The 26,429-nt window shown below is 39.6% G+C and overlaps 1 protein-coding gene across 1 annotated transcript in view; it reads left to right on the forward strand.

The window, feature by feature from the left end:
* PCSK5 (proprotein convertase subtilisin/kexin type 5) overlaps positions 1-26,429 on the forward strand; it is a 251,276-nt gene that overhangs the window by 23,415 nt on the left and 201,432 nt on the right. Inside the window, exon 2 of the mRNA XM_018558244.1 lies at positions 17,918-18,022. Coding sequence (XP_018413746.1) covers positions 17,918-18,022 — 105 coding nt within the window. The remainder of the gene's footprint in view (positions 1-17,917; positions 18,023-26,429) is intronic.

Consider the following 26,429-nt stretch of genomic DNA (forward strand, 5'->3'; position numbering starts at 1 on the left):
TAGTTATCTTCATAGCAATTTCATGCTGCATTTCCTTTTAGTAATCAGTTCAACTGTGTTTTCTTTTCTTTATAACTGATATACTAGCTTTCATGTAAAGCAATGTGATTTTTAATGTATTTTTGCTCTGCAGATAATGCTTGCATATGTTTTTTTTCCAGAGGCAGGCTTTCTAGCTATATCTATTTTTTGTGGATCATAGAATCTGCATAACATTGATATAATTAATGTCATATTGGTGTCTGTGCCACATCTGCCTGTGACAATGAAAAGCACCTGTAGCACCTGGAACCAACACAGATCTGCTCACCAGTAATTGTCTTCATTCAGTGTGTGCCTTCAATTACTTTTTATAGACACAGAGAAAGTGCAGGGTACTTCATTACCTCATCTCGGAACAAATACTATTGGGATAAGCAAACATTTGATGATTGCTCACGGAAACCCTTTTACTTTGAATGTCTGGCACACTTAAAATGAAACACTTGCAAGTGTAGCCATGGTTATCTTTGAAAGCACATGGGCATACTATTGTGTTTGAAGATCAAACAAAGCACATTTTCAAACATTGACTTCATAAATACACAAAGAAGAGCTTTTTATTGTAATGCCTTAGCAGTGAAAAAGTTTAAAATAATTTCAGGAATGACCAGGTTTCCCCTCCGGGGGAGGAAGTCTTGTATAATTTAGTTTTTCATGAACGCTCAGCTCTTACAATGCAGTTTGTGACTTCGCACCGGAAAGTATTGGCATTGTATGTTTAATTATGCTATACACATGTAAGTATTTGACATCTTGCCGGTAGAGTAGAAACTGGCTAGAGGGGCATCACTTTGATGCAGTTGGCAGTTATGAGAGTCAGGAATCCCTGTTTTTATTGAAATGTTTGCTAGATGCTTGTAAGAATGTACTATAGTGTGCAGAAGGTTATTTGAGAACTTAGCTATAAGCAGGCATATAATGTGCTTTCCTTGGCAATTAAGCTGGCCATACACTATGACTTTGATTACCACTAAACAGGGTGGATGGGAGATTCTTTCCTGCCAAGGTTTTCTATTCTAACAGCAGAAGGTGTGCCTCTGTCAGAATACTCCCAACAGTTACTGCAGTCACTGTTTGGCCATAAACAGGGCTTTCTTCAGCCTGCCTCTTCCCCTGCTGAAGTACTAGTATGTCCCTTGTCATCCTCACATCCTGTACACAGTGCATAGGACATGATGACTCACGGACCTTAGACCGCTATAACGGAAGGGGAGAGAGGCTCCAGGGTCTGATCTAAGAGCAAGCCGGATATTTTTGCACCTAGACACAAATGAGCACTTATCCCTGGCAGTGCGGGGGTAGCCCCACTACAAGGGTTAAAACAAAGTTTGCCTGGAGTTTATCTATAAACATTTGGCAAAATGAGGGGTGCAACAGAGCCACACACGTCTCGAATTTTGGCAGAGTCTGGAAAATGGGTACACATAAACAAACCCATCTTTTTTGCCCATTAATAATTATTCTACCTGTGGAACAATCCATTTTACCCAATCTATGTCATCCAGTTTGGGTTTTCTATAAAGCACTAGGTTACCATTGCTTCATCAGCAGAGGACAACAGAGAGTGATGTAAAATATTCCAGCACTTAGCAGTGGTTGATTGGTACATAACTAGCATTTTGTGTAGATGGTATTGCAAATGGCTCGGCAAATATAGAGTGAAATATTGGCTTTTGAGTTGTGTTGTGCCAAGTAAGAATAAACTTAAATTGGTGCAGAGGTTTGGTTAATTCGGGAGTTCAAAACAAACATTTCTTTTAACGGCACTAGGTGTTTTTTGCATCAACTGTCTGATTTGTTTTAAATAAACCTCTGCATTAAAGGGTAAAAAAAGTTTGTTTTTCTGTAGTAACTAAAGAAAATAATCTTTAATTTGAGCGTTTATTCAAATGAAAGATTATAAGCAGTAAATGATGACATCTGTTGCCTTTTTATGATACTAAAGGACTGTGTGTAATTTATTGTGCTATATATACAGTATATTTATATATATATATTCAAAGTCAAACAGTAAAGGTCCTTGATGGCTGATGAGAAAAAGATGAATTGACAGGATAGTGTGAGGAGGGTGATGGACTTTCGTTGAGATAAAGGAACAATAAAGAACGATGACTTTCCTGCGACACTAAGAAGAAAATACGGCATGTATATTCAAAAGGCAATATGGCTTCCACCTTGTTAAAAACGTTATAAAAAAACTATACATAAAATACGTTTTTTATAACAATACATGATTACATTATTTACATGATCACAGTTGCTACATGTAAGAAAAAAATTCAAAACAATTCTAGATTGATTTTAACTATATTAAAGGCTTGGCATTGCAGCTGACAAGCCAATAAATTGGTGCAGTGTTTTCTTTTCTCTTCTAAATGAGTCTGGATGTGATCTGAGGTATTTTAGATTAATTGATAAGCACATTGCTATCTTTGTGAAAACTTTCAGAGATAATTATTTAAAGGCAATTTGTAGGATGTAGGACAAGTGTACTTTCCAAGCAAAGTTTGTGAGTCTTAAAAATACAACTACTGTATGACAGTGTAAACAAATACCAAAGTTACTGTGTGATGCACAATTCTCAGTAAACAAAAAGCTTCCTTTATTTTCCCTGACTATGCCAAACTGGCCTTTATTTGTGTCTCACACACCCCCCTCCCAGACACTGCAGATCAAAGTGGGGTGTTGTAGAGCAAGCAGGCACAGCCTATATGTGAGTGGCAACTCTGCTCTAAATTCAGGAGCAGGCAGCATTGTTGTCACACCATCGCAGGAAGCTGCATTAGGTGGATGTAATTGAAAGGCTCAACAGATATTTGTAGGACCCATAATTAAAGGAGAACTATTGAGAAAGTAAAATATACTCTTCCCAATAGTTTGAGCCAGCGTGTGGCACTCCAGCTGTCACACATTGGCTCTATAGATCGAGTACTGAGCAATAACAAATTGCTGCCCGCTCAGTTCATGATCTTCTCACTGCAGAGAGTGGTGACTTTCAGTCACTACTCCCCGCAGGCATCCCCCATCCCCTCTCTGTTTGTCCAGCTCTCTTTAGGGGCACAGACAGGGGAGGGGGGCGGGCACAGGTTTGGTTAATTCGGGAGTTCAAAACAAACATTTCTTTTAACGGCACTAGGTGTTTTTTGCATCAACTGTCTGATTTGTTTTAAATAAACCTCTGCATTAAAGGGTAAAAAAAGTTTGTTTTTCTGTAGTAACTAAAGAAAATAATCTTTAATTTGAGCGTTTATTCAAATGAAAGATTATAAGCAGTAAATGATGACATCTGTTGCCTTTTTATGATACTAAAGGACTGTGTGTAATTTATTGTGCTATATATACAGTATATTTATATATATATATTCAAAGTCAAACAGTAAAGGTCCTTGATGGCTGATGAGAAAAAGATGAATTGACAGGATAGTGTGAGGAGGGTGATGGACTTTCGTTGAGATAAAGGAACAATAAAGAACGATGACTTTCCTGCGACACTAAGAAGAAAATACGGCATGTATATTCAAAAGGCAATATGGCTTCCACCTTGTTAAAAACGTTATAAAAAAACTATACATAAAATACGTTTTTTATAACAATACATGATTACATTATTTACATGATCACAGTTGCTACATGTAAGAAAAAAATTCAAAACAATTCTAGATTGATTTTAACTATATTAAAGGCTTGGCATTGCAGCTGACAAGCCAATAAATTGGTGCAGTGTTTTCTTTTCTCTTCTAAATGAGTCTGGATGTGATCTGAGGTATTTTAGATTAATTGATAAGCACATTGCTATCTTTGTGAAAACTTTCAGAGATAATTATTTAAAGGCAATTTGTAGGATGTAGGACAAGTGTACTTTCCAAGCAAAGTTTGTGAGTCTTAAAAATACAACTACTGTATGACAGTGTAAACAAATACCAAAGTTACTGTGTGATGCACAATTCTCAGTAAACAAAAAGCTTCCTTTATTTTCCCTGACTATGCCAAACTGGCCTTTATTTGTGTCTCACACACCCCCCTCCCAGACACTGCAGATCAAAGTGGGGTGTTGTAGAGCAAGCAGGCACAGCCTATATGTGAGTGGCAACTCTGCTCTAAATTCAGGAGCAGGCAGCATTGTTGTCACACCATCGCAGGAAGCTGCATTAGGTGGATGTAATTGAAAGGCTCAACAGATATTTGTAGGACCCATAATTAAAGGAGAACTATTGAGAAAGTAAAATATACTCTTCCCAATAGTTTGAGCCAGCGTGTGGCACTCCAGCTGTCACACATTGGCTCTATAGATCGAGTACTGAGCAATAACAAATTGCTGCCCGCTCAGTTCATGATCTTCTCACTGCAGAGAGTGGTGACTTTCAGTCACTACTCCCCGCAGGCATCCCCCATCCCCTCTCTGTTTGTCCAGCTCTCTTTAGGGGCACAGACAGGGGAGGGGGGCGGGCACAGCTTGCTCTGGCTCTAGAGCGGCAGAGCCAGCTGTCAATCTGGCAACGGGTTTTTTTTTCCGTCAATATTGTTGAGATCTTTCACAGCTGCAGCACAGCTCTGCACTGTCAACATATATTGAGCAGTAGCATGCTATATGCTGAGTTTGGGTCACAGGAGTATATTAGTAAATGCACTGTTGTGACCAAAAAGAGAACTGAAGCCCAAAAAAAGGTTTTTTGGAGGCCATAGTTCTACTTTAAAATGTGTTTTAACAGTGTGTTTTTCAATTGTTTTCTATTCTGCAAGTAAACACTTAGGAAGTATGTCGAACTAGAATATATCAGCCTTTTTTGCTGTGGTGATTTGTAGCTTACTACAGTATACTATAGTTCATACAATACACATCTCTAGTCTATTGTACACTAGAGTCTCTAGTGTATTGTCTGGGAAATATCTGCCCATCTATGGGCAAATTTAATCTGTTTATGGCTGAGCCCAGGACTGGGTGAAACATGTCAGAGGGGGCAGACCGGGGATTGAGCTTTTATTAAACTGATTCAGCATGGAGTGCAGATATATTTTTTTCTTTTACTATATACCTGTTTTAATAAGGTGCTATAAAACTGAAATAATATTTGGATATTCAGACATGACCTGACCCTTGAAAAAAGTATTTCTGGTCTGTTGTACGCTTAGGTCAACCTATCATTTTTCTAAATCTTCCAGAATAATGCTGCATTGGTGTGTTGGGTGTACAGTTCCTACATGATAAATCTAGCTAGCCTTGTAGAAAATTCCCATGGTGATCAAAGGGTTTGTGTACACACGACAGTATTTTGTATACAGTGAATACACCCAGTTTAGGCATTCACTGTTCACGGATATCTGCATTCATTGTATAAATTGATTATTTCAAGAGACCTAATTCTTATTGTGCATATTACAAAAGTAACACTCAAGATAAATCCTGTAAAATTGCCTATTTTTCAGGTTTGTCCTGCACTTTTATTGAGCAGGGCAGCAAAGAAACACCTTTTCGGTGCAGGAGGACTTTGCTCGTCCAAGCAACGAACTAAACCTAGGTCAATATCTGATAACAGGGTGCCCCTAATGGGCTCCCCAATTCAAATAGACATCCCTTGTACCTTTTTTAGTGTTCTGTCAGCAGTCAGCCATTTCACTCAGCAGCAGACTGCCACAGCAGTGGCAGAAAGAGAGACAGTCCTAAGCAATAACCAGCTAACATATAGGCCTATGGACAGCTGAGACTAATAACAAGGTCTGGCTACCAGGTAAGATGTGGACCTAGGAATGGATGATTTATCTTGCACAAAGCTCTAAAAAGCCTTTGGACTCCAGGAACCAGAACAGGACTTATTTTTTTTTTTTTTAGCATGTCAAATTTTTATTGAAAATAGTAAAAAACACAACGATCAAGCATTGGTATACAGTTGAGACATTAACAGTACGCAGACTGATATCTAGACATGTCAAGCAAAGTACAGCTATAAACTTAAACTGAGTACCAAGAGTCCTACCATATGGATACCGTCCGCTGATAAGATGCTCATCAGATACGTGTAACACTAACAACTAGTAGCAGACCCTATAACCATGAGGGTCGGTACTGTGGATAGAAGACCAATTCGAACCATTAGAGGCATTCGTGGGTGCAACAGGGGAACTGCTCCTCGTGGAGATTGGTGGTGGGAATCTCGAGTGATCGCAGGAGATCAAGGGTCAGAGGACATCCAGGGGCCCTAGGGAACCCGTCAGTTTAGCCTCGAGGTACCATTTAGACAGCTTAAAAATGGACATCAGATCTTGCAGCTGTTGTAAGGAAAACTCTGCTGCAACATACAATGTCCAGGTAGCAAAGAACGTTTTAGCGCATGCTTGATTAAATTTCGTGTCCAGCTTGTCCAGTAACAACAAGCGATTCAACAGGGGGCGGAACGTGTCCATGGAAGGGGGATCTGATATAATCCAGTTACACAGGATCGTCTTTTTGGCTGTCAACAGACAGAGATGTTCCCAGCGGGTAGGGCAGGAGGGGCTCCCGTTCGTGGGTAGGGGAAGGGCATGGAGTAGGCACAAGTTTGGGGATAACTTCCTGTTCTTACGTGAGTGTACATTCGTGAAGGACACTATGGCGGACCAAAAATTTTGTATACGGGGGCAGGACCATAGTAGGTGCATGAGGTCAGGTAGAGGAAGGAGACATTTCGGACAAGCAGTTAACCATAAGGAAGACGTCCCCCTAGTGGGGATATTAAAGGCATGATATGCTCTATGTACCGTTTTGAAATATATTTCCCGCCAGGACTCATTGATAATAACCTTCCTGATTTGTTGCCAACCCTGCTCCACCATATCGATGGTGTCCTCAGCGGACATGTCCAAAAATTCCGCCCAGCGACCAATGTGAGACGGTATTGTGGTGGAGGATTCCTGTACGTTGGTCACTACGTTCCGGGCAATAAGGGATAGTGACATCTTCGTCTGGGAGGAGGAGAGCAGGGGAGAGAGGGGTGAGTGGACCATTTCAGGCCAAGGCATTGTAAGGTGACTGGAAATAAAGTGGCTTAATTGCATATAGGGGTAACTATGGGAGGCCGGGAGACGGTATTGGGCTTGCAGAGCTGGGAATGTCCTAAGCCGTCCTTGGGGGTCAAAGACGTCCGCCAGAACTACAATACCCCTAGCTTCCCACACCCGAAAAGCTTTAGAGTCAGCGCCTGCCGTAAACCCTGGGGAGGTTCAGAGGGGCATCAATGGGAAGATAACATCGGGCAGGTGGAGTAATTCACGGAGTTCCCTCCAAGCTATCACAGTGTCCCTGAGGAGAATGTTATCTTTAATGTGCTTGGGGAGGAGTCTCAGAGGGGTATTCAGGATACCCGGGGGGGACCAGGGCTTCATCAGGTGTCTCTCTAAAGGGGTGTTGGTGAAATAGGTGGTATCATGAGTCCAATCTCGTATATGGTGGAATAAGCTGGCCAAATTGTATGCTCTAATGTTCGGGAGGTTGGCACCCAACTTCCTCACTGGCTGTTGGATTTTTTTGAGGGCGATCCTCCCTCTCTTCCCCCGCCAGAGAAACGAGGTTAAGGCACTCTGAAGGATTTGGATGTCTTTGTGTTTCAAAAGGAGGGGTATAGTCTGAAGAGGGTACAGTAGCCTGGCGAAGCTGACCATCTTAATGAGATGACATCTGCCTAAAAGGGAAATAGGGTAATCTTTCCAGGTACGCAGTTCTTGAAGTATTTTGTTCAAAATAGGTTTGTAGTTCAAGGTATAAAGGTCTCTAGCCGACCGGGGGAATGGAGATACCTAAGTAAGTGATAGAGTGTTTTTGCATTATCAGGGATGGGTGATTATATAGGGATACTAGGGTAGGGGAGACCCGATCCGTCAAAGACTTGTAGAATTCGGCGGATAAGCCGTCAGGACCAGGAGCCTTCGAGCCGGGGGAATCATGAATAACTGCCTGGACTTCCTGAAGGGTTATCTCCGCATTCATGCGTTCCTTGTCTGCGGCGGACAGAAAAGGCAGGGACACAGTGTCCAGAAATGAGGACCCCGCAGAGAGGTTTCCGGTATCCGCCGCATACAAGGACTGGTAGAATGTATGAAATGTTAAAAATATATCAACTAAAAAGAAGAGATAGTTAACGACTTGGAAGCACCCGTCAAGTACAGAACATTGATGTCACACAGCCGTGTGAACGAGCCCATCTTTGCACCCCTGTTAGGGCGGGAGGAAAAGACAATGGAGGGACGACCCGGTCTTCAGGTCCTTTTTTTCCGTGGTGGACTCTTGAGTGGCGAGCTGGAGTGTGCTGTGGTGTCGGAGAGATGTCTGTCCACATACCCCTTAGCCTGGGCAGCTGAGGTGAAGCGGATTTGGTTGCCGTCAGGGTCTGAGAGGTGCAGAACCGCCGGGTACGCCAACACAAACTTGATTCTTCTATGCACCAGGGACTGGCAGACCTCATGAAAAGAGCGGCGAACTTTAGACAGCTCAGCTGAATAATCTGCAAAAAGCAGCAATTTGTGGACGCCCGCCACCAGTTGGCGTTGCCTCCTATAGGTCTGCAGAATGTGTTGCTTATCTGAATAGTCCAGATATCTTACGATGACTGGTCTGGGCCTTTCCTGATCTTTAGGGGGGCCTATGCGGTGGTCCTTTTCCCTTGCGCAGGCAGACGTGATACCCATGGCTTGCGGTATAGTAGAAGAACAAAAGCGTTGTAGCTCAGCAGGCAGAATTGATTCAGGGATCCCAATTACTCTGAGGTTATTCCTGCGAGATCTGTTCTCTAGGTCATCAACCTTGTCTTGCAGGTATTGCAGCATCTTTTTTTCTTCAACATGGGATCTATCAGCTTCAGCAGCCCGGTCCTCCACCCCACTGACACGGGCCTCCAGAGCCTGCATTCTGTGTGCCTGTGACTCTAGGGCAGCGGTAATAGGCCCCAAATGCAGCTTCAGAGAGTCTGCTATGATGGCCCCAATCTCCGTTTTCAGATGGGATGCCACAGCTGCAGCCAGGTGCTGATAGTTTATGGGGGCATGGGGAGAAGCTACCTCCGACTCACCCTGTAACCCCATATCGTCAGCCTCAGTGTCATCCATGGCCGCCGATGCGGGCAGCGCGACCGCCGGGTCAGGTGGTAATGACAGCGCGCGGCAGGCCGGCTGCGATCGCGCGATAAATTTGTCCATGCTCTGCGGGATTCGTAGGCGGCTATCCGGGGCTCGATGCGGCTCGGTTCAGGCTCGGTTTAGACGGTGGGGATGTGGCGGGGACGGAGCTACGGAAAACACCGCTAGTCCATCCGGCGCCGGAACCGGAAGTGACAGGACTTATTAAAAACCTGCTCCTCCATATCAGTCATCAGCGCTGGAGCCCCTCACCATGTTTGGGTAAGAAACATAGGTGACATATACAGTACACACCATCTACAATCCTGCAGAACAATGCAACCCTGCTCTGCCTTAAAGAGGAACTTTACCCATATCTCTAAAAACAACAATAAATAAAGGTGCCTTTGGAAATGTTTAGTAATGACAATCTACAAACACACACTTCTAGATAATTGCAGTTTGTTTTAATTCTTTGCAAACCTTTTTTTTCTTTTCTTCCCCAGTCTTCTGACAATGGCCATTTTAAATAAGGGCAGGTTACTAGATCTCATTTTACTTCCTGGAACTCTGGCACATGTGACTAGGACATGTGACCATGCTCATAATTTCAGGTGTGGAAGATGCCTTTCCCTGAGATGTCATGAGATTACAGATGTAACCTTCCCAGAATGCGATGCACGGGCAGGGTTACATTTGTGCCAAAGTGGACCAGGAAGTGGAAATTGTAAGTAAAATAAACATATATTTGTTTAGCTAAAGTTAGATGAATTCATATCAGCATGCAGAGATGTATGCTGATGTGATTTTTAGTCAAAGGAGGTGAAGGACCGATTTAATGCAGGATCACTTACAAACTACTAAGAAGTGTTCTAAACAATTGGAGGTCAAGAGTCAGACACTAATTTTACAGAATCTACAGATTATTGTTGTACTTATCTAAGGCACAAAGTCCATGGCAAGCCTTCATACATATCTTGAGCAGCTTAAGTAGACTGAGTCACCATCAATCTACTAGTACAATTACCCTTGCAAAAAGCACCTGTAGAGCATATAAGAATATGTGTATCCAAACAGTTGTGAAATATCTCTTATCTTTGGTGACTTGTGATGTCATCACTTTATACTTGGTTGTTTATGATACCATCTATGTTTAAGGAACCCAGTTTAACCCTATCTGCTTATTTCTATTTATTTTATTTGCTCCATGTCAGTTGTGACCCTGCAGTCCTGGTCACATACATATTAGCTTTATGGGGCATACTGCTGTTGCCTTCAACTACAGCAGAATGCAGAGCACCTTCATATACATGCTAACCTTTAGGTCACTCCTTGTATTTCCGGAACTGCTGTGTATTATAAGAAGAGGATGTAATGAATGAGTGTATAATGACCTCATAACTACACATTAAATGTATTTAATATTTAAAATAGAAATATCTTGCACATCTTTTCATTAGTGGGTTGCAGGATTTACAGTAAGCCTGCTGTAGTACTGTTACACTTGAAGTAATTGAACCCCTATGTGTAATAATCAGTCATCTTAACACATTTTCAATATCAGAATAAAAAAAAAGTTAAAAAAACACTATATAAAATATAAAGCTATAGGAATATTCTGAAAAATGAAAACTAATGTAGCTACCACATCTAAGGACAGGTAAGCTGCAGTATATTACAGTTTTGTTTTTGGGTTTAGATACCATTTAAAGCATTTGTAAGGACCTGGATTCAGTCTCACACTGTATTGTCGGATATCTCAATACTGTCCCCTGACTATACCATACCCGCTGGGTTGTGTTTACTCCCCTGTGCATTGATGGTACATTCTAAAGGCCAGGCTCTGTTCTGAGACTTCTGCCTTTCTAGATCCATGCATTTCAACTTGTTCTAATTTAGATACTTATTGTAGTTTTAGATTTTGTCCCTTAGCTTGTTGTCCATGTTTTTGTGTACCTCTAGCCTTGCCTCAAATCGAAGCTGTTTTTTATCCCCCTGCCTTGTGGTGTCTTTGTTATTTGTGGCCTTGTTTGTCAGTCTAATTTTCTGGTTTTGACTCAACAAAACACCAGTTCCTATTTTCTTACTCTGGGACAGGACCAAAACTGAGTCATGGATGTGTTTGGGTTAGGACATCACTTGACTTCTTTGGTAAATGATTGTGAGGTTAAGAGGTGAAGAGAACTGGTGCTAATTGGAAATGTCCACTACTAAAAGAAAATACAATACATATTTTATTTCCCTTGACTTTACTATAGCAATCAGAAATAAAAAAAGAGTGAAAAAGAGTGAAAAGAAATAAAAAAAGAGTGCCCGCAATGTGTTCTATGTGGAGAAGTTTTTAGTTATAAAAGCTTTATATATATAACATAAAGAGCTGTGCAAGCTGTTGGTGCTATATAAATCGTGTAGTATAATAATAATAATGATAACAATGGTAATAACAAGCAAGGCATTTTTTAAATGAAAAATCCAAAGCATGAAAAAAGACCCAAGGAATATTTCAGTGGTAAGAAAAAAGATAGTTCTTTTCGTAAATTATACTGCCATTGTTATTTGTCTTTTTACGGCTATATGCAAAAAATGGTCCCCATGACCATTCGTGGGTCGTCAGACTATAACATTTAAGAACCATTTCTATAGGGTTTAAATGTATTTATGTAAGCTACACAATAACAAAAATTGTGGCTATCTTTTGTTTCTCTTTTCTTTGTCTTTGCTCTTTAGGTTGTATGCTGACGTATTACACGTTGTGTTCAGCAGCAGGTTGTATGAATGGTCAGTAAAATGGCTGTTTAAGTTGTCAGATTTCCATTGTGGCTTTTTAGCTGGAACATTTCTAACCATAAAAGCCAAACCCTTTGGAAGAGAAACAATCTTCACAGGTATAACTGAAAACACAAAACATGGCAATACTTTAATGGAGAAGAGAATGGTGGTTAAAAACTAAAGTTGAATTTCAGCTTTGGTTTCAGCTCTTCTATGAATATTGGCTTTGTGGAGTTTTCTGCAGACTTTTTTTGTGGAAACAGGGTCTTCAAGTTGGATATTGAGTTCTGCTGTCACGTTTGCTGTGGTGACTGCTACTCTTGAAATACCAATTTTGTTGTTACGGTTACAGATGCTCCAGCCAAACTGGCGCCAACAATGGCATAAATGCATTATTTATCATTTGTTCTAGCATGTGTTTCATCATTTTAAGAAGCTGTGTAACATTTATATAGATAATATTAATAAATAGGAACTTTACCTATTTCTTTAAAATAACAAAAAGTCACCTTTAGAAATGTTTAGTAATAGCAATCTACAAACCGTGAAGGTCCACTTTAGGACTCATATTTGATGCATTGCTTACAAAATTCAGAATGAAGGACCAGCGTATTTAGGAGGTAAGAGCAGAATTCTGAAGCTTGTAAGACAAATACTGCTTTACCACAATTGTTTAACAGGCAATAGCTGTGGGTTATTTTAGAATAGACTGTAAGTTTAATAGGTGTAAATTACTTAGGATGACAGAATAGTAAAGATGTGTTAGGAAGATGTTCAAATGGAAAAATTCAGGTTATTCCACACTGTGGAATTTCTGCTGGTCCCCTTGGGGAAAATGGACAAATTCACATATGATTCATTATTACGCTTGTTTTTTCTTTTAAACACTTTACAGCAATAGCTACTGCCACTGTATTCTTAGTCAAACAGTTATCTATGTACAGTATCCTTAGCATCTCTGCCAGCCAGTATCCTAATTCTAAAACCAGTTTTTACCAACATAGGCTTGGCAAGTGTTTATGCATTAGTCCTTGGAATGGCTGTTTTGTCTAGTTTATAGCGATGATGTTTTGCTGTGTTCTTTGCAGCAATATGAGTAAATAGAGCTGGTGATTATGAAATGACCATGAACTGCGTCAGAACCTTACAAGCACAATTAAATAATGTTCTGATAGTTAGGACATTTCCTTCAAAATGTGGTACATTTTTAGAAAACAAGTTCAGAAACTATGTCTAACCTAACAAAACATTAACCTTTTTAAAGCTGCAGTATTTAAGGGTGGCCATAAATGTGAAAAATGACAAACTATGCACCTGACTTCAAACATTGCTTACTATTAGTAAGTATTTTTCAGGATTCCTCTGAGGTAATTGCTAGTAGTTCCAGTGGGGGGAAGGGGATTTAGCGCTAGTTGGAAATCTACCTATGAGTAGGCCTGATAACAGAGGAAGGGCTCAAAGTAGCACACATACACTGCTTTAAAAGTGACACTAAACTCGAGAGTTAAATCTGAAAAATGTATTCACGTTAACTATTAACAAATCTTACCTGTATAGCCTCAAATCATCTCTGAATCGGTGCTGACACTGTCCTTTCTTCTGGAGAGTGGCTACTTTTGTTCCCCATAGTCCCTGTGTGTGTTGTAAAGTAGTCACCGCTCTAAGCTCATTACTGTGATGGACTACAACCCCAATACAAATTAGTAAATTAAACCTGAGATTGTAGTCCATCACGGGAGTGAGCTTGGAGCGCTGGCTACTTTACAACACAAACAGGGACCATGGGAAACAAAAGTAGCCACCCTCCAGAAGGAAGGACAGCGTCAGCACCAATTCAGAGATGGTTTGAGAATCTGCAGCCGAGTGATAGACAAATAATATAAATATTTAACTCTTCAGTTTAGTCTCGCTCCTGAGCTGGACTACAATTTGATGTACACTTTTAGTGTACTAATTTGTATTGAGATTGTAGTCTACCGCAGGAGTGAGCTTGGAGTTGTGGCCATTTTACAACACACGGAGAGACCATGGGGAACAAAAGTAGCCACCCTCCAGAAGGAAGGACAGTGTCAGCACCAATTCAGAGATGATTTGAGGATCTACAGTTGAGTGATGCAACAGTAAGGTACAGTGTTGTTGATAATTAAGGTACTTGAATGCATTTTTAAGGTTTAGGTCCTGAGTTTAGTGTCACTTTAAGGTTAGTATTAGGGCAGGAATTCAGGGAGACTCAGTTGAGGTGAGAAGATATTTCTACAACCATATACCTTGCAGAGATGTGTGTTTATCTATGCCCCTCTTAGATACAAAATAAAACTATTTTCTACATGGTAAAGTAGTAGTGGAGTAAGGGATCTCTGTGTTTGGTGTATCTATCAGTCTTAACCACTTCAGCAAAAATTGTACTATTATTTCCATAACTCTCAATAGCAGTTTGAAATGTATGTTAGTTATTTCCATTGTATTTCATAAACTTATTTGTTTGCAACCCAGTGATGGATCAAATCCAGAATAAGCTTAAAAGTTCCTTAAGGCAATCTAAATTCTTAAGGTTTCTTATCAGATAAGTAAAACATAGTCTGAATGGCACGTAGCAAAGTCATCACTGGTCTGAACTCAAAAAAATGTATTTATATCTGTAGCTGTTCTAAAAATAAGTTTATTTTCAGTGGAAAGGTATGGGGCCACATTTATGAAAACATTTTATTGCTTTATTTCTACTAATCACTATAGGTATGTAAATTAATATATAGAATAACTCTGGTGTACTCTTAGAGCACAACTTTTTCTGCCAGCTCTTTGAGTGGATTTTAACACCAGGAGACTGAGGCAGGCTTTACAATCATGTGATCACTGTGATTGACTATCCCCAGCTCCCGTTCATAAAACATGCCTGTGAGTTGTTATTGATACTGGGGTGCCGAGTGAGCAGGGTAGCCTGATATTAAAGACCAATGCCACACTGCCAAATATATACGTATGGCTGGTGGCAGGTGGTTCAAGTTTAACTCTTGTATGGCAGAAACATGGCAGTAAAAACCTGACAGATGTTCAGAACATTTCCTTTATAGTTCCTATTCCTTTATAAAAAAAAAAGTTATGGCTGGAGGTTCACTTGAGGCAAATACCAATGGAATGTGTGAGTTTTTGTTTCTACTTATGATTCAACATTAGCACAAAACTGGAACATGAAGCAATAAGACTGAAAAAAAATGTGAGCATTTTAGTATTTTGTTTATGAAATCAGTCTGTAGTTCTAAGTTTATAATTTCTGTGACAAGATACATTTTGTCTGTTTTTAGTCATTTTGAGGTTCCAGCTTCAACAATTTTATTATTCTTGTTTCTTATACTTCAGCCTACCACAAAAAAATTAATTAGTTATGTTTCTTGACATTTGCTGTTACAATACAGTACCTATTGTGGATTATTATCTTGTTTGTTGTACACATGTGAAAATTTCATGTTAAATCATAAAAAATGCACACAATTGAAATTGTCTAATGTGTACAGTTTGCTATTTGCAAGTGAAAGAGAACAAGATGACACATGTGTGTGTGTGTGTGTGTGTGTTATCTCGTTAGATTTGTATATGTCCTTTCACAGCCATAACATTTGCTCATCTAAACAATAAGACTGATTTAGACATAGCCGTGATAATCAGTTTGGTTTTTGTTTTGATTAAGTTGGAATGAAGGTAAAAAGGAATTGTGTTGCCCATCCATTGACATGCAGTAAGAATCTGCAGTGAGGATTTGGCAGCATTCTGCAGAATCTGCAGAATGTAGAACTTTTATCTTTTAATTATAAAGAGGTTCAAGTTGTAATTACAAAGAGGAACATTTGATATACAGTATCAGCATTTTAAGGAGAAACATGATTTATGTTCCGTTTTTTTCAATAAGCCACCCTCCAGAAGGAAGTCCCTGTGTGTGTTGTAAAGTACAGTGCAGTAACCCAGTCAGTGATCAGTCAGTTTAAGTTTACTAAAGTCAGATGCAGCCCTGCCACTTAGGTGCAGATCCTTTGAGTTCCTCATCACTCTTCTCCTGGTACCAAACTCACATAGGATCAACAAGGAGAAGAGATCACAGGGGGGTGGAAAGACAAGTATAAATTGACACTAAACAAGTTTAGTGACACATTTTGGTTAATAGTTAAGGTACTTGAATACATTTTTCAGATTTGACTCCAGAGTTTAGTATCACTTTAAGATACAGTCTTCCATACCACTAAAAGGCATAGTCCAGCTTTTGCAAAAAATTATAAATGTGCACACATTAGTAAAAGAAAATATGTGCATTTATTATTATGCATTTATTACTATTATTATTATTATTATTATCATTATTATTATTTAATATATAGTTTTTATTTTTTGCATCTGTGTCTTCAAAACATTGGTGCAATGCTTTGGCTCCTGCAGACTCTTCATCAGATCTCCTTACAGCTAAGGACAGTAGGAAGTATGAATGGACTACAAATGCGGTAACATCACTGCACTTTGACTTATTTGAGAACTGCAAGATCAGATGGGACTTACAGTCTCTCCATTCACAAATCCTATCAAAGAATCTGTTAATGGATGATACAGTGCAAAAATTAAAAATATGACAGTAGCGTGTGGGTATAATTAGAGGGGTGTAGGTGGGATAGGTGGGGGTTTTTATTCAAATATGATACCCTAAATATGGGTATAACATGAACTACAATCAAAAAGGCACACCCCTTTGGTTCTACTGAACCGAAGGGGTCCTGGGGCCGAAGCTAGCCGAAGGATCGGCCGAAGCTACGGCCAGATCCTTCGGCAGCTTCGTGAATAGACCCCTGTCTTTAAAACAAAATGGTTTTGGATGGGGGTCTTCACTTATTAAGCTGAGCTAGCTTCAGAAAGTGTATTGCTTTTATAAAACATTCTAAGGGACAACAAACAAGGGCAAAAAGAACAGAAAAGTATAACTGCATATTCTTAAAATCTAAAGATAAGTGTTTAAAATGTATATACAGGACAAAACCTTTTTCTTTCAGTTTGAGATAAAATGAGGGACAGATACTGTAGTTTCCCAGACAGGAAGTGAAAGTAAATATCCAACAGCAAGACATATATAGATTGAAACAGAGTAGTAGAGTAGGGAGAGACTATAACCCCTTTTTTATTGCTGTCCGGTGTGTGTGTGTGTGGGGTACAGTTTGAAGCAACCCCAAAGCTTGTTATTTAAAGGATTTTGTATTGTTAATGTTGCCTCTGAAGCCATATTAAGACCCTCTCCCAGCTGCATGGTAATTTTTTTATGGTAAATTTGTATTTGCATTGGCACATCTCCCATGGCAATGCACAGCTACCTGTGCCAGACATTGGCATTGAAAAAAAGGGCAGAAATAGCTATGTTTTGCAATCCAAACTCTAATTCTAAGCTTTTTTCACTCAAAAAAAGACTGGACATACACTTTAAGTTTAAATTGTATGTAAAACCTTTTGTAGTGCAAACAGAACAACAAAGCCAAAATGTGTCTGTAATTTATTCTGCATCCTCACAGTGTTATGCTTTTTTTTTGTAGTTTTCCTAATTTCACTACCCTTATGGGTCCTTTAAGTTAACGATCCAAATAACATTATTGTCCATTCAACAGTACATTTCCTTTGGCAAACTAGACAGAATGCTTTTTAATAGCACTAGTCATTTGGCATTTTTTTTAAAGCAGTTTGTTATGTGTCACTGTGGACGTGCGTTGATATAAAACTCTGCATATAAATTAAACATTAAAAAGGTAGACACAGGCTGCCGTAGAAGCTTAGTTATAATCTTTGGTTATGCAGTTAGTGCCTGAAGGACACCCACATCCATTTCATATCACATGTCCTTCTTTTGAAAGATGATCATTGTGGCTCAAGTAACGTTCTAGCTGCAAGATAATGCATAATTTATCCATTTAATTTGTGCACAAACCTAATCTTATAGACCATAACCCAAACCTGTGCTTATTTTAATAGTTAAAACCACTTTGTTTTTGTGTTTTTACCACAGATTGGGTCACTCCAGAATTACTATCACTTTTACCACAGTGGAACTATCAAGAGGTCAGTCTTGTCAAGCCGAGGAACACATAACTTCATCTCTATGGAACCAAAGGTAAGCAGATCTCCACTGTGTTCACAGCTAGAGCTCTTATATTATTTATGGGTAATGGGTAATGCCTCATCAGGTAGTGATGCTTAGTTGCCATATGAGCTCTGGAGAACTGATACACCATCTTCTCTGTCAAACGCTAGATACAATGCACAAGATTATCTGACAACACCAGACCAAGCAGACTATGTATTGGACATGGTCACTTTATTTAAAGCTAAACTCTGGGATTTAAAAAAAAAAATACCCTTACAGTGGGGCACCCCGCACTGCAAGGGTGCGAATGCTTAAGTAGAGGAATAAACTGTAATACTGAACTTATTCCTTACTGTGGCAGGCATCCACCACGCTGTGCAACCAGATATCTGAAGCCTCTTCTCTATGGCACTCCAGCCAGCAGACATAATCATGTAAATGCAGGACCAAGAGTACTGCATTGTACGTGATGATGGTAAGGGCCTGCCAACAACCTAGAGTATTAAAGAGGACAGCGCCAGAGCCTGCCAGTGAGGGATAAGCTAAGTATTACAGCTTATTCCTCTACTCCTAGACTTAAAGAGCGGTTAACCCTTGCAGTGTGGGGGGGGCCCAGCACTGCAAGGATATTTTTTACAGAAATCCCAGACTTTACCATTAAATATAAATAGCTGTGCATGTTAAAAATAAACCTCCTCTGGGCGACTTGACCTGATGGTCCCTCATCCCTACTCCTAGTGCACCTGTGAGGAGGGACCCTCAGCTCAGGACTGGAGATTCGACCCACTGTGTATCTTCATTGCCACCTATGTAGCCAGCCTAAAATAAAAAAATAAACCTGCTTTTATTCTCGTCTTTTGACAGTGTTTAGCATTGGAAAACTGCTAATTAGGTGTTGCTACTTGACCAGTTCTTGACTACACTGCTGTGAGACTGAATCTCTCCTTTGCCCTGCCATAACTGATCACAAGTTTTCTAACACACTCTAAGCTAGTCGATAACATTTTCAGCAGTGCTTGATCATTAATGACTGTTGGTAGATCGCTGCAGCCCCCACAATTCGATTGTATTCCATTATATAGTGGCTTCAAATTCTGATGAGCTTCTTAAGGTACAAAGATGTTTCCTTCATTCACATTATTACCATTTTTGAATCACGTGAGCAGTCTAGAGCACCTGGAAGTGACCCACACAAATATGAGAACATAGAGACTTTTTGCAGGTACTGGTGACCCTGGTGGCATTTAAATCCATAATTCCAGCACTGCAAAGCCTCAGAGCTAACTACGTAATGGCTCTTTTCTAGTAAAACTGCAGTTTCTGGGGTCAGTCATGGGTATGAACACCTAATACATCAAATTTCTGCCAGGGTTTATCGATGATTTATTATTACAGTGAATTGTGTAGTTTCCATAGTTAAAGCAGTTATCCAGCTAAAATACAAACATTTAAACAGATTTTATTCCCCTGTGTACTAAGGGCTGCAATATCTGATGTTGCTTGATGTGCAGTGTGCTTCTAATGTATATTTATTCTCAGTTTTTGTTTTTCATAAGTAACTTTAACTGAAAAAGAGATTACACTTTGTGCTTTGTGAATCCATATTTCTGTTTTTAGGTGGAAATACTAGATAGAATGCCATCTAGATAAGTCTACTTAACATAGAAATACTGTTTGCCTTCTTTATGGTCTGCTAGTTTTTATCAGTAGTTCTGTTATTTTACTGGTCATATAGTTTTTGGAACTCAATTCTGATTATATACAGTAGTCATGCACCGATACCGTTTTTTAGGTATCGAGTTCCGATATTTTTTTCTCAGTACTCGCCGATAATGAATACTGATACTGAAAGCTCCCTTAAAGGAGAACTATGGGGTTAGGGCTTTTCCCCATAGTTGTCCTAAGGGTAACGGGAGGACACAAACTAGCATCCTCCCGTCACCCAAAGCTCAATATACAGCAAGCTACAGCTCGTGGTATACTGAGACGCCACAGCCGGAACGGATCCCGACAATTATGTCTGAATCCACCCAGCTGCGTGAGTGACAGCTGGCTCTGCCTATCTAGAGGCAGAGCCAGCTGTACCCGCCCCCTCCCCCGTCTGTTCCGCCAGTCAGCGCTGGAGGATCGGACAGGGGAGGGGGTAATCCAGTCCCTCCCCTGTCACGGCTCTCTGAAGTGACAGGATCAAGAAGTGAGCGTGTGCCAGTATGTGTTCGCTCATTTCCCGATCTACTGAGCCGACCTGTGACAGTTGCATTGTCACAGGTCGGCTAGAACTATGAGGATGAGTGAAAATCACTCACCTCATAATTCTCCTATAATGGAAGCCGTGCGGCGTGTAATGACTCGCCACCCAGCTTCCTTTTTAGCTGGGAAGCCGTCTCCATGCTCCCTCATCACCAGATGACCAGGAAGCATGGAGCCGGCTTTCTGGCCAATCAAGAAGCCAGGGGTGAGTGATGATTTGCCGCACGGCATCCAGATTGGCCAGCTTCCCTACCAATCAGGAATTAATACCAATTAAAGATCATTTTGCATTAATTGAAAAAAATACAAAGCAATCTCAGATTGGTGGTTGTGCAGAGTGAGTGACCCCAAATGTTTAGTATGCAGATGGAAATCTGCTGGAGCAGCAGCAGGAAAATCAGGGCTATCACTGTATGTACCACAGAGTACTACAGTGGTTTTCAGCATCTCCAGCTGCACTCTGGATATCAGCTATGGATACTTATATTAAGCCAATCATGACCAATGTAGGTTTCTAAAAAGATCATTTCTGGAGTTCCAGGAATCATTCTAATAAATACTAGTTAAAGTGACTTTGCCATGAGAGAAGTACAAGGGCTGTCTTCGCTGGTTTCTATTTGATCAATCAAATTTCTCATCTTTATTCTTGCTCTGGGTCAACAAAGGAACTAGGAAACTATCATTCCCAAAAGGAACGCTCAACAGTGCCATCATTCACTCATAACAGATTCCCTTTAATAAACATAAATACATTTAACATATAAAAATATTTCAAAATGTGGCTTGCTGTAAAGTGAAGAAATATGCATGATGGTAAATTGTCACTTCCTTCTGCACATTTACTTTATGTAGAAGGTGTTAAAGGGCACCTTGGAGGCCGTTTGGTAGCGTTTCTCTCAGATATATTCTTGAATTATATGTGTCTTTAATGTTTCTCATTACAAACTGCTAGCTGATTTCACAGTTTCAAACAATTTATCATAAAGTGTAATCTTTGAATCAAGCAAAGTTACTGTGAAGTTGTAAATGAAGTCATTTGCATTAATGTAAATTAATTTGGTTATCTCAACATTACAAAGGTTAACTGCTTTTAAGTAATCCTAAAGAAGCAAATAGGGATGTTACAGATCATTTACTGGTCATTTCATTTGCAAAGATAAGTAGTGCACAGAGATACACATGCATTTGGTTTGTAGCAGAGGACTGTAGCAGCAGCCTTATTAGTGAAATATTAAGTCAATCATAATAATGATTTCTTATGATGAGAATGAAGATGATGACTAGTAGACAACTTGATATATTTGGAACATAGCTGCACTTATGTACAAAATGGAAAACAAACATGTAATTATGTTTAAAGTAAACCTGTTTTTTACCCATGCAAGGGGAAGCAACAGGTTTACTTTATTGGTGGCCTTAACTGGTGCTTATACTTCTCTTCCTTTGCTCCCTCAACCCTCGGTTTAGCCAGGAGTAATAAAAAAAACCTTTTCTTTTTCGGTGTGGGGAGCATGTGACCTCCTCCTCGTATTCTAAAAGTAGAATGGCAGTAGGGACCTCTTCACTGACGAGTCCACCAAATATGCAGCACGATACCCTCGGCTGTCCCACATATCCAACAAAAATGTGTTCTCTTTATTTTTGCTTTTCAACACAGATGGTTCCTTAAAACTGAACTTTAATCTGCTTGTATTATGCTTTACCTGGTTCCTACCTCTCCATTAGGGTGTCAAACATAGCTTCCTTAAAACATCCCTGCACCCTGCCTCAGTAGTCCTCTCAAGAGCCCTCAGCCCTGTTGCAAGCAGTAGGCTTTGGTTTATTCTTATATGTATGCATGCATGTTTTGCTTGGAAAAAAACATATATCTTGGTGCAACTTTATCGAAGAAGGTGGCATATCCATTGTCTGCTTTATTTGGAGATCAACTGGATACATTTTTTGCATAAGTGTGTTCTAATAGCCCCTCAGCAAGCTATGTTCACTGACATGTTTCCTCACATACCTTTACCATGAATTCCTCCTACGTTGCTCCAAGGGAGCATACCTTGCTGTGGGTTATCTGCAGACACTTTCATTTTGCACTGAATGGCCTAAATCTTCTTGTAAATGTATGCAGGGCCGTATTTATTCTCTCTGCTGCCCCTAGGGCAGGTTCCTCAATGTAATTTAATTTTTAAACTTTTTCACTTAAATTTATTGCTATCACACAGGAGCTAACAAGCCCCTATGTGATAGCATTTGGAGGTGACAGGTTCTCTGTAGTGAACCCGTCACCTCCAATACAGGAGTTTGAGCACAGCACTGTGCTGGAACTCCTATGACAGCTGAGATGGGAAGGCTGTGTGTACAGCGTTCACGTTTCAGTGTTAACACGGACCAGAGCGGAGAACGGACGTCCATCCTGAACTACTTTGACCCTGAAAACCACGGCGAGGAGGCCAGTGGGGAGAGGCAACCATGGAGGGAAGGGCAGCAGGGGAGGACAGACAAGCAGGCTTATCAAGTGATCTCGGCATCGCTGAGATCACTTGTACAAAATGAGCTGCAGCTTCCTAATGAATTTGCAGAAATAGAAACCTGACAGAAATTTGACCTCTTCCCAATTTTTAAAAAAACCCAACACTAAACTTGTTTCTGTCTGAAGTACTATTATTATTTTTTTCCTTCTCGATAAGCATTAGGAAACCTTTTATTTGAATTTGGCTGCACAATTTTTTTTGTTTTCTGAAAAACATTTGGTTATTTTCACTGTTGTTTTTGGAGGCTAAAAATATTTTATGTAAATAGTTGGGGACTATACAATAAACATTTTAAATTTACTGTATTTTGAATTCTTACTTATTTGTGGTTTTATGCGGACATGATCCTCATTATTTTTCTGTGGATGTAAACAAATGCTCATTATTTAAAAAAGATGATGTTGACCACAAATATAGTAGACCTGAATCCCTGAGGAAAGCAAAGGAAGGGCTTGCTGAACCCTTTCATCACCAAATCCGTAATTAAAGGGACAAACCGGCATTTGATTTAAACTATGTAGCATTTTAGTAGTGTCAAAACACTTATAATCTTGGTAATTAGAATTAAAGACAGGCATGCACAGTAAACAGTATTTGTTTTGGAAAAATGCTGGACACCTTCGTGTGCGAGATTTATTGATGGCATTATGCTGGGGTACGGAGTGTCAATCTGCACGGGTTTTTATATTTTGGAAGATAGGATCATGACCTGTTGTGGACATTTTCTGCAATTAGGTTAGAAAATGTGCAGTGGCCTTACCAGTGTTCTGAGAATGGGCAATGTTTATAACACCAGGAGTCAGATGAACAGAAGCTACCTCTGACTATCTAAAATGAGGAATATTATATACCTACTATATAGTAGCTTTAGGTTTCCTCCAGACGGAGGCACAGATTGGCTGCTCAGCCAGAGGCAGCCAATTATTGCCTCTGTCTCTAATTGATTGTGCCCCCTCTGTGGCAGTATCCTAAAATTGCTGGCTTGCTGGTACCCAGAAGGAGCCCAGACCTGCTAAAAGGAAGGTGCTACATAATGTTTGGTACTACTTTTAGTTAATGACCAAAAAAGTGAGGGAGAAGCACATAGAACATATAATAAAGGTTTAGCATCATATTGCACAGCAAAGTGGCTTAGTGGTTAGCACTTCTGCCTTGCAATATAGAGGTTCTTGATTTGAATAGCAGCCAGGACACTATCTGCATGCACTTTGCATGCGCTCCCTGTTTTTGCATAGGTTTCCTACCGCACTCCAAAAGATATGCTGATAGGTTAATTTGAATCCTGTCTAAACTGACCGTAGCATTTATGTGGGTGAGTGTATGCAGACATGTGAGATAGGACTTTAGATTGTTCACTCCATAAAGGCAGGGACTGAGATGAATGTGCATTATGTAAAGCACTACGTAAATTGTTGGCACTATAAAAATACCCAAAATATATAATATAGTCTCGAATGTGTGTGTTCCTGATTGCTTATGTAAAATGCATAAGACCCATTTGTTGGAATGTACCGACACTGCTTGATATTAGCTGCATGGAGGAGAGTTGTGATCATGCACCTGCAGCTGTTGAAAGGGAGTTCTTGGTGAATGTAGAATAGTGAGCCATTGCTTCACCCTTCCTACCTCTAATTAATTAAAAATATTATGTACTTAGATTTGGTTAGCATTTTACAGGATAAGCAATTTAGTATAAACATACCTTGGCCTCGATGGCTGTTAACATTTATTATAAGATTTTTTTGGTGGGTTTCCTTTAATATTTCTGCACATAATTAAGAAAGAATTGGACTTTTAAAATTATAATTAGTCCTTTAAGTTATCAATAAGTGAATAGGTTTGCAAACATTTATTCTTACATTCTTTCATCAAGGGTACTGCTAGGAACATGGTTTGTGAGGTGAGTGTTTGAAGCTGCTCCCCCCTTCCTTAGCACCAATGGTGACTGTAGAAGCCCTTTGGTGTGCAGAAGCCAGCGGCCCAGTGTCCTCACACCAAACAACCAAACGATATCTACCCTATTAGGGGCTTATAAGAAATTGCAAAGGGAACCTAGTGCAGTATATCCACTTTCTCTAAGACTCTACTTTAATCCTAAATTGATTCTGCCTTTGAACATGTATAAACCTAAAAGCTTGCTTTCGCTTGCCAAGAGCAATCACATGAGAATTCTCTTCTAAGGGGAGCTGATGTGGCCTGCATTTTCCAGTGCATCTCCTCTGTATTTTTGTTAGGGGCCAGTGCTTCTTGTCACTGTATGGAAAGCATGTGTTGTATAGAAATCATAATTATATGGCACCTGGCATTGAATATGCTGAATCAGTCAGATGTAGGGACAGTAAATATTTTAACCTACATTTTATCACAAAGGTATACATTGAAAAGGCATATATGTCAAAGCACAATTAAATGGATCTGTAGGTTTCCTAAAAAGTGTGCTAAATATATGCCTTGGTAGGATTCAAATAGCATGCTGAAATCTTGACGTTTTTAATTCACTAAGAATAGGAGAAAATCGTAGTACTCAGTCTTAGTTCAGTTTCAAGTGCAGTTGAGAGCCAGAGTAGCATGTACTAAAATATTTCATGTGTCTTCCAACAAAAACATCTAAAGCCACATCCCGCAGCCATTAGAGCAGACAATTTGTTTAGTTCTAGCTGGATCGATGGTTTCACCTCATCTGTCAGGCTTTTTTTGCTGAGGAATTTACATTTGCTGTTTTTACACTTCTCTGTAAGATTCCCTACACTAAAACATAGATGGTAAGGGTTGATTTACTGAATTATTTATATGTTTGTGGCCATATACTCTAAATACTGAATCAGGGGGATCGGAACTGTCATTAGCAGGGTTATTTTATTCTAGTTTTTCTTTTAACTGTGCATTTATAAAAGTGTTATCCAAAATGATTTTTTAGAGTTTGGTTTGATTTCTCCCTCATTTAATGATCATTATTCCTGACATGTTTTAAAATTAGACAGCTAATTAGATGCAAACATACTGTCAATGTTATTGTAGTAATCAAAGACAGCTCACCTGACTCAACATCATTATATTGTACTTGCTCCCTAGGGAGACCACGGAGTGCATGGCCTGTGTACTCTTATAGAGTTCTAAGGCCAAAAGAGTTACCAGCACATTTTGTGGAGCTCCTCTGTAAATCAAAGCTTTATCTAATGTTTTTTAAAAAGCACAAGGTGCCTGTGTGCCTGCCTGTTCTGAAAGTTCTTATTCATAGCCCCACAAGTAATATTATTATATAATATAGCACTTTACATTATAAGGAACACATTAGTAATAAAAACTGGCTACTTTTATTTGATACTTCTACGAAACATTTTAAAATTTTGGATGGAGTAGGGTAACCTTAGAACCTCTGTTAGGATTTTATAGGATTTTATAGCTGTCTGTGTCGTACTGGGGAGAGTCATCTTCTCTGTGTGTCATAGAAACCACTGAAAACAAAGTGCTGGTGAATCCAAAAGTTTACAGTTGTTAGTGGATGAAGAAGTGAGGGGAAATATCCAAAAAATTAATATCGCACATTAGTTGTTAACAAAAGGATAGTTTTATTTTAAATTACATTTGATTAAAATGTATCAAAATTTGCTGTACAAATTACAATCAACAGCAGTAAGAGTAACATATAATTTTACATAAAT

The sequence above is a fragment of the Nanorana parkeri genome, unplaced genomic scaffold (genome assembly GCF_000935625.1).
Source record: "Nanorana parkeri isolate BGI_ZX_2015 unplaced genomic scaffold, ASM93562v1 scaffold328, whole genome shotgun sequence".
NCBI classification, from domain to species: Eukaryota; Metazoa; Chordata; class Amphibia; order Anura; family Dicroglossidae; genus Nanorana; species Nanorana parkeri.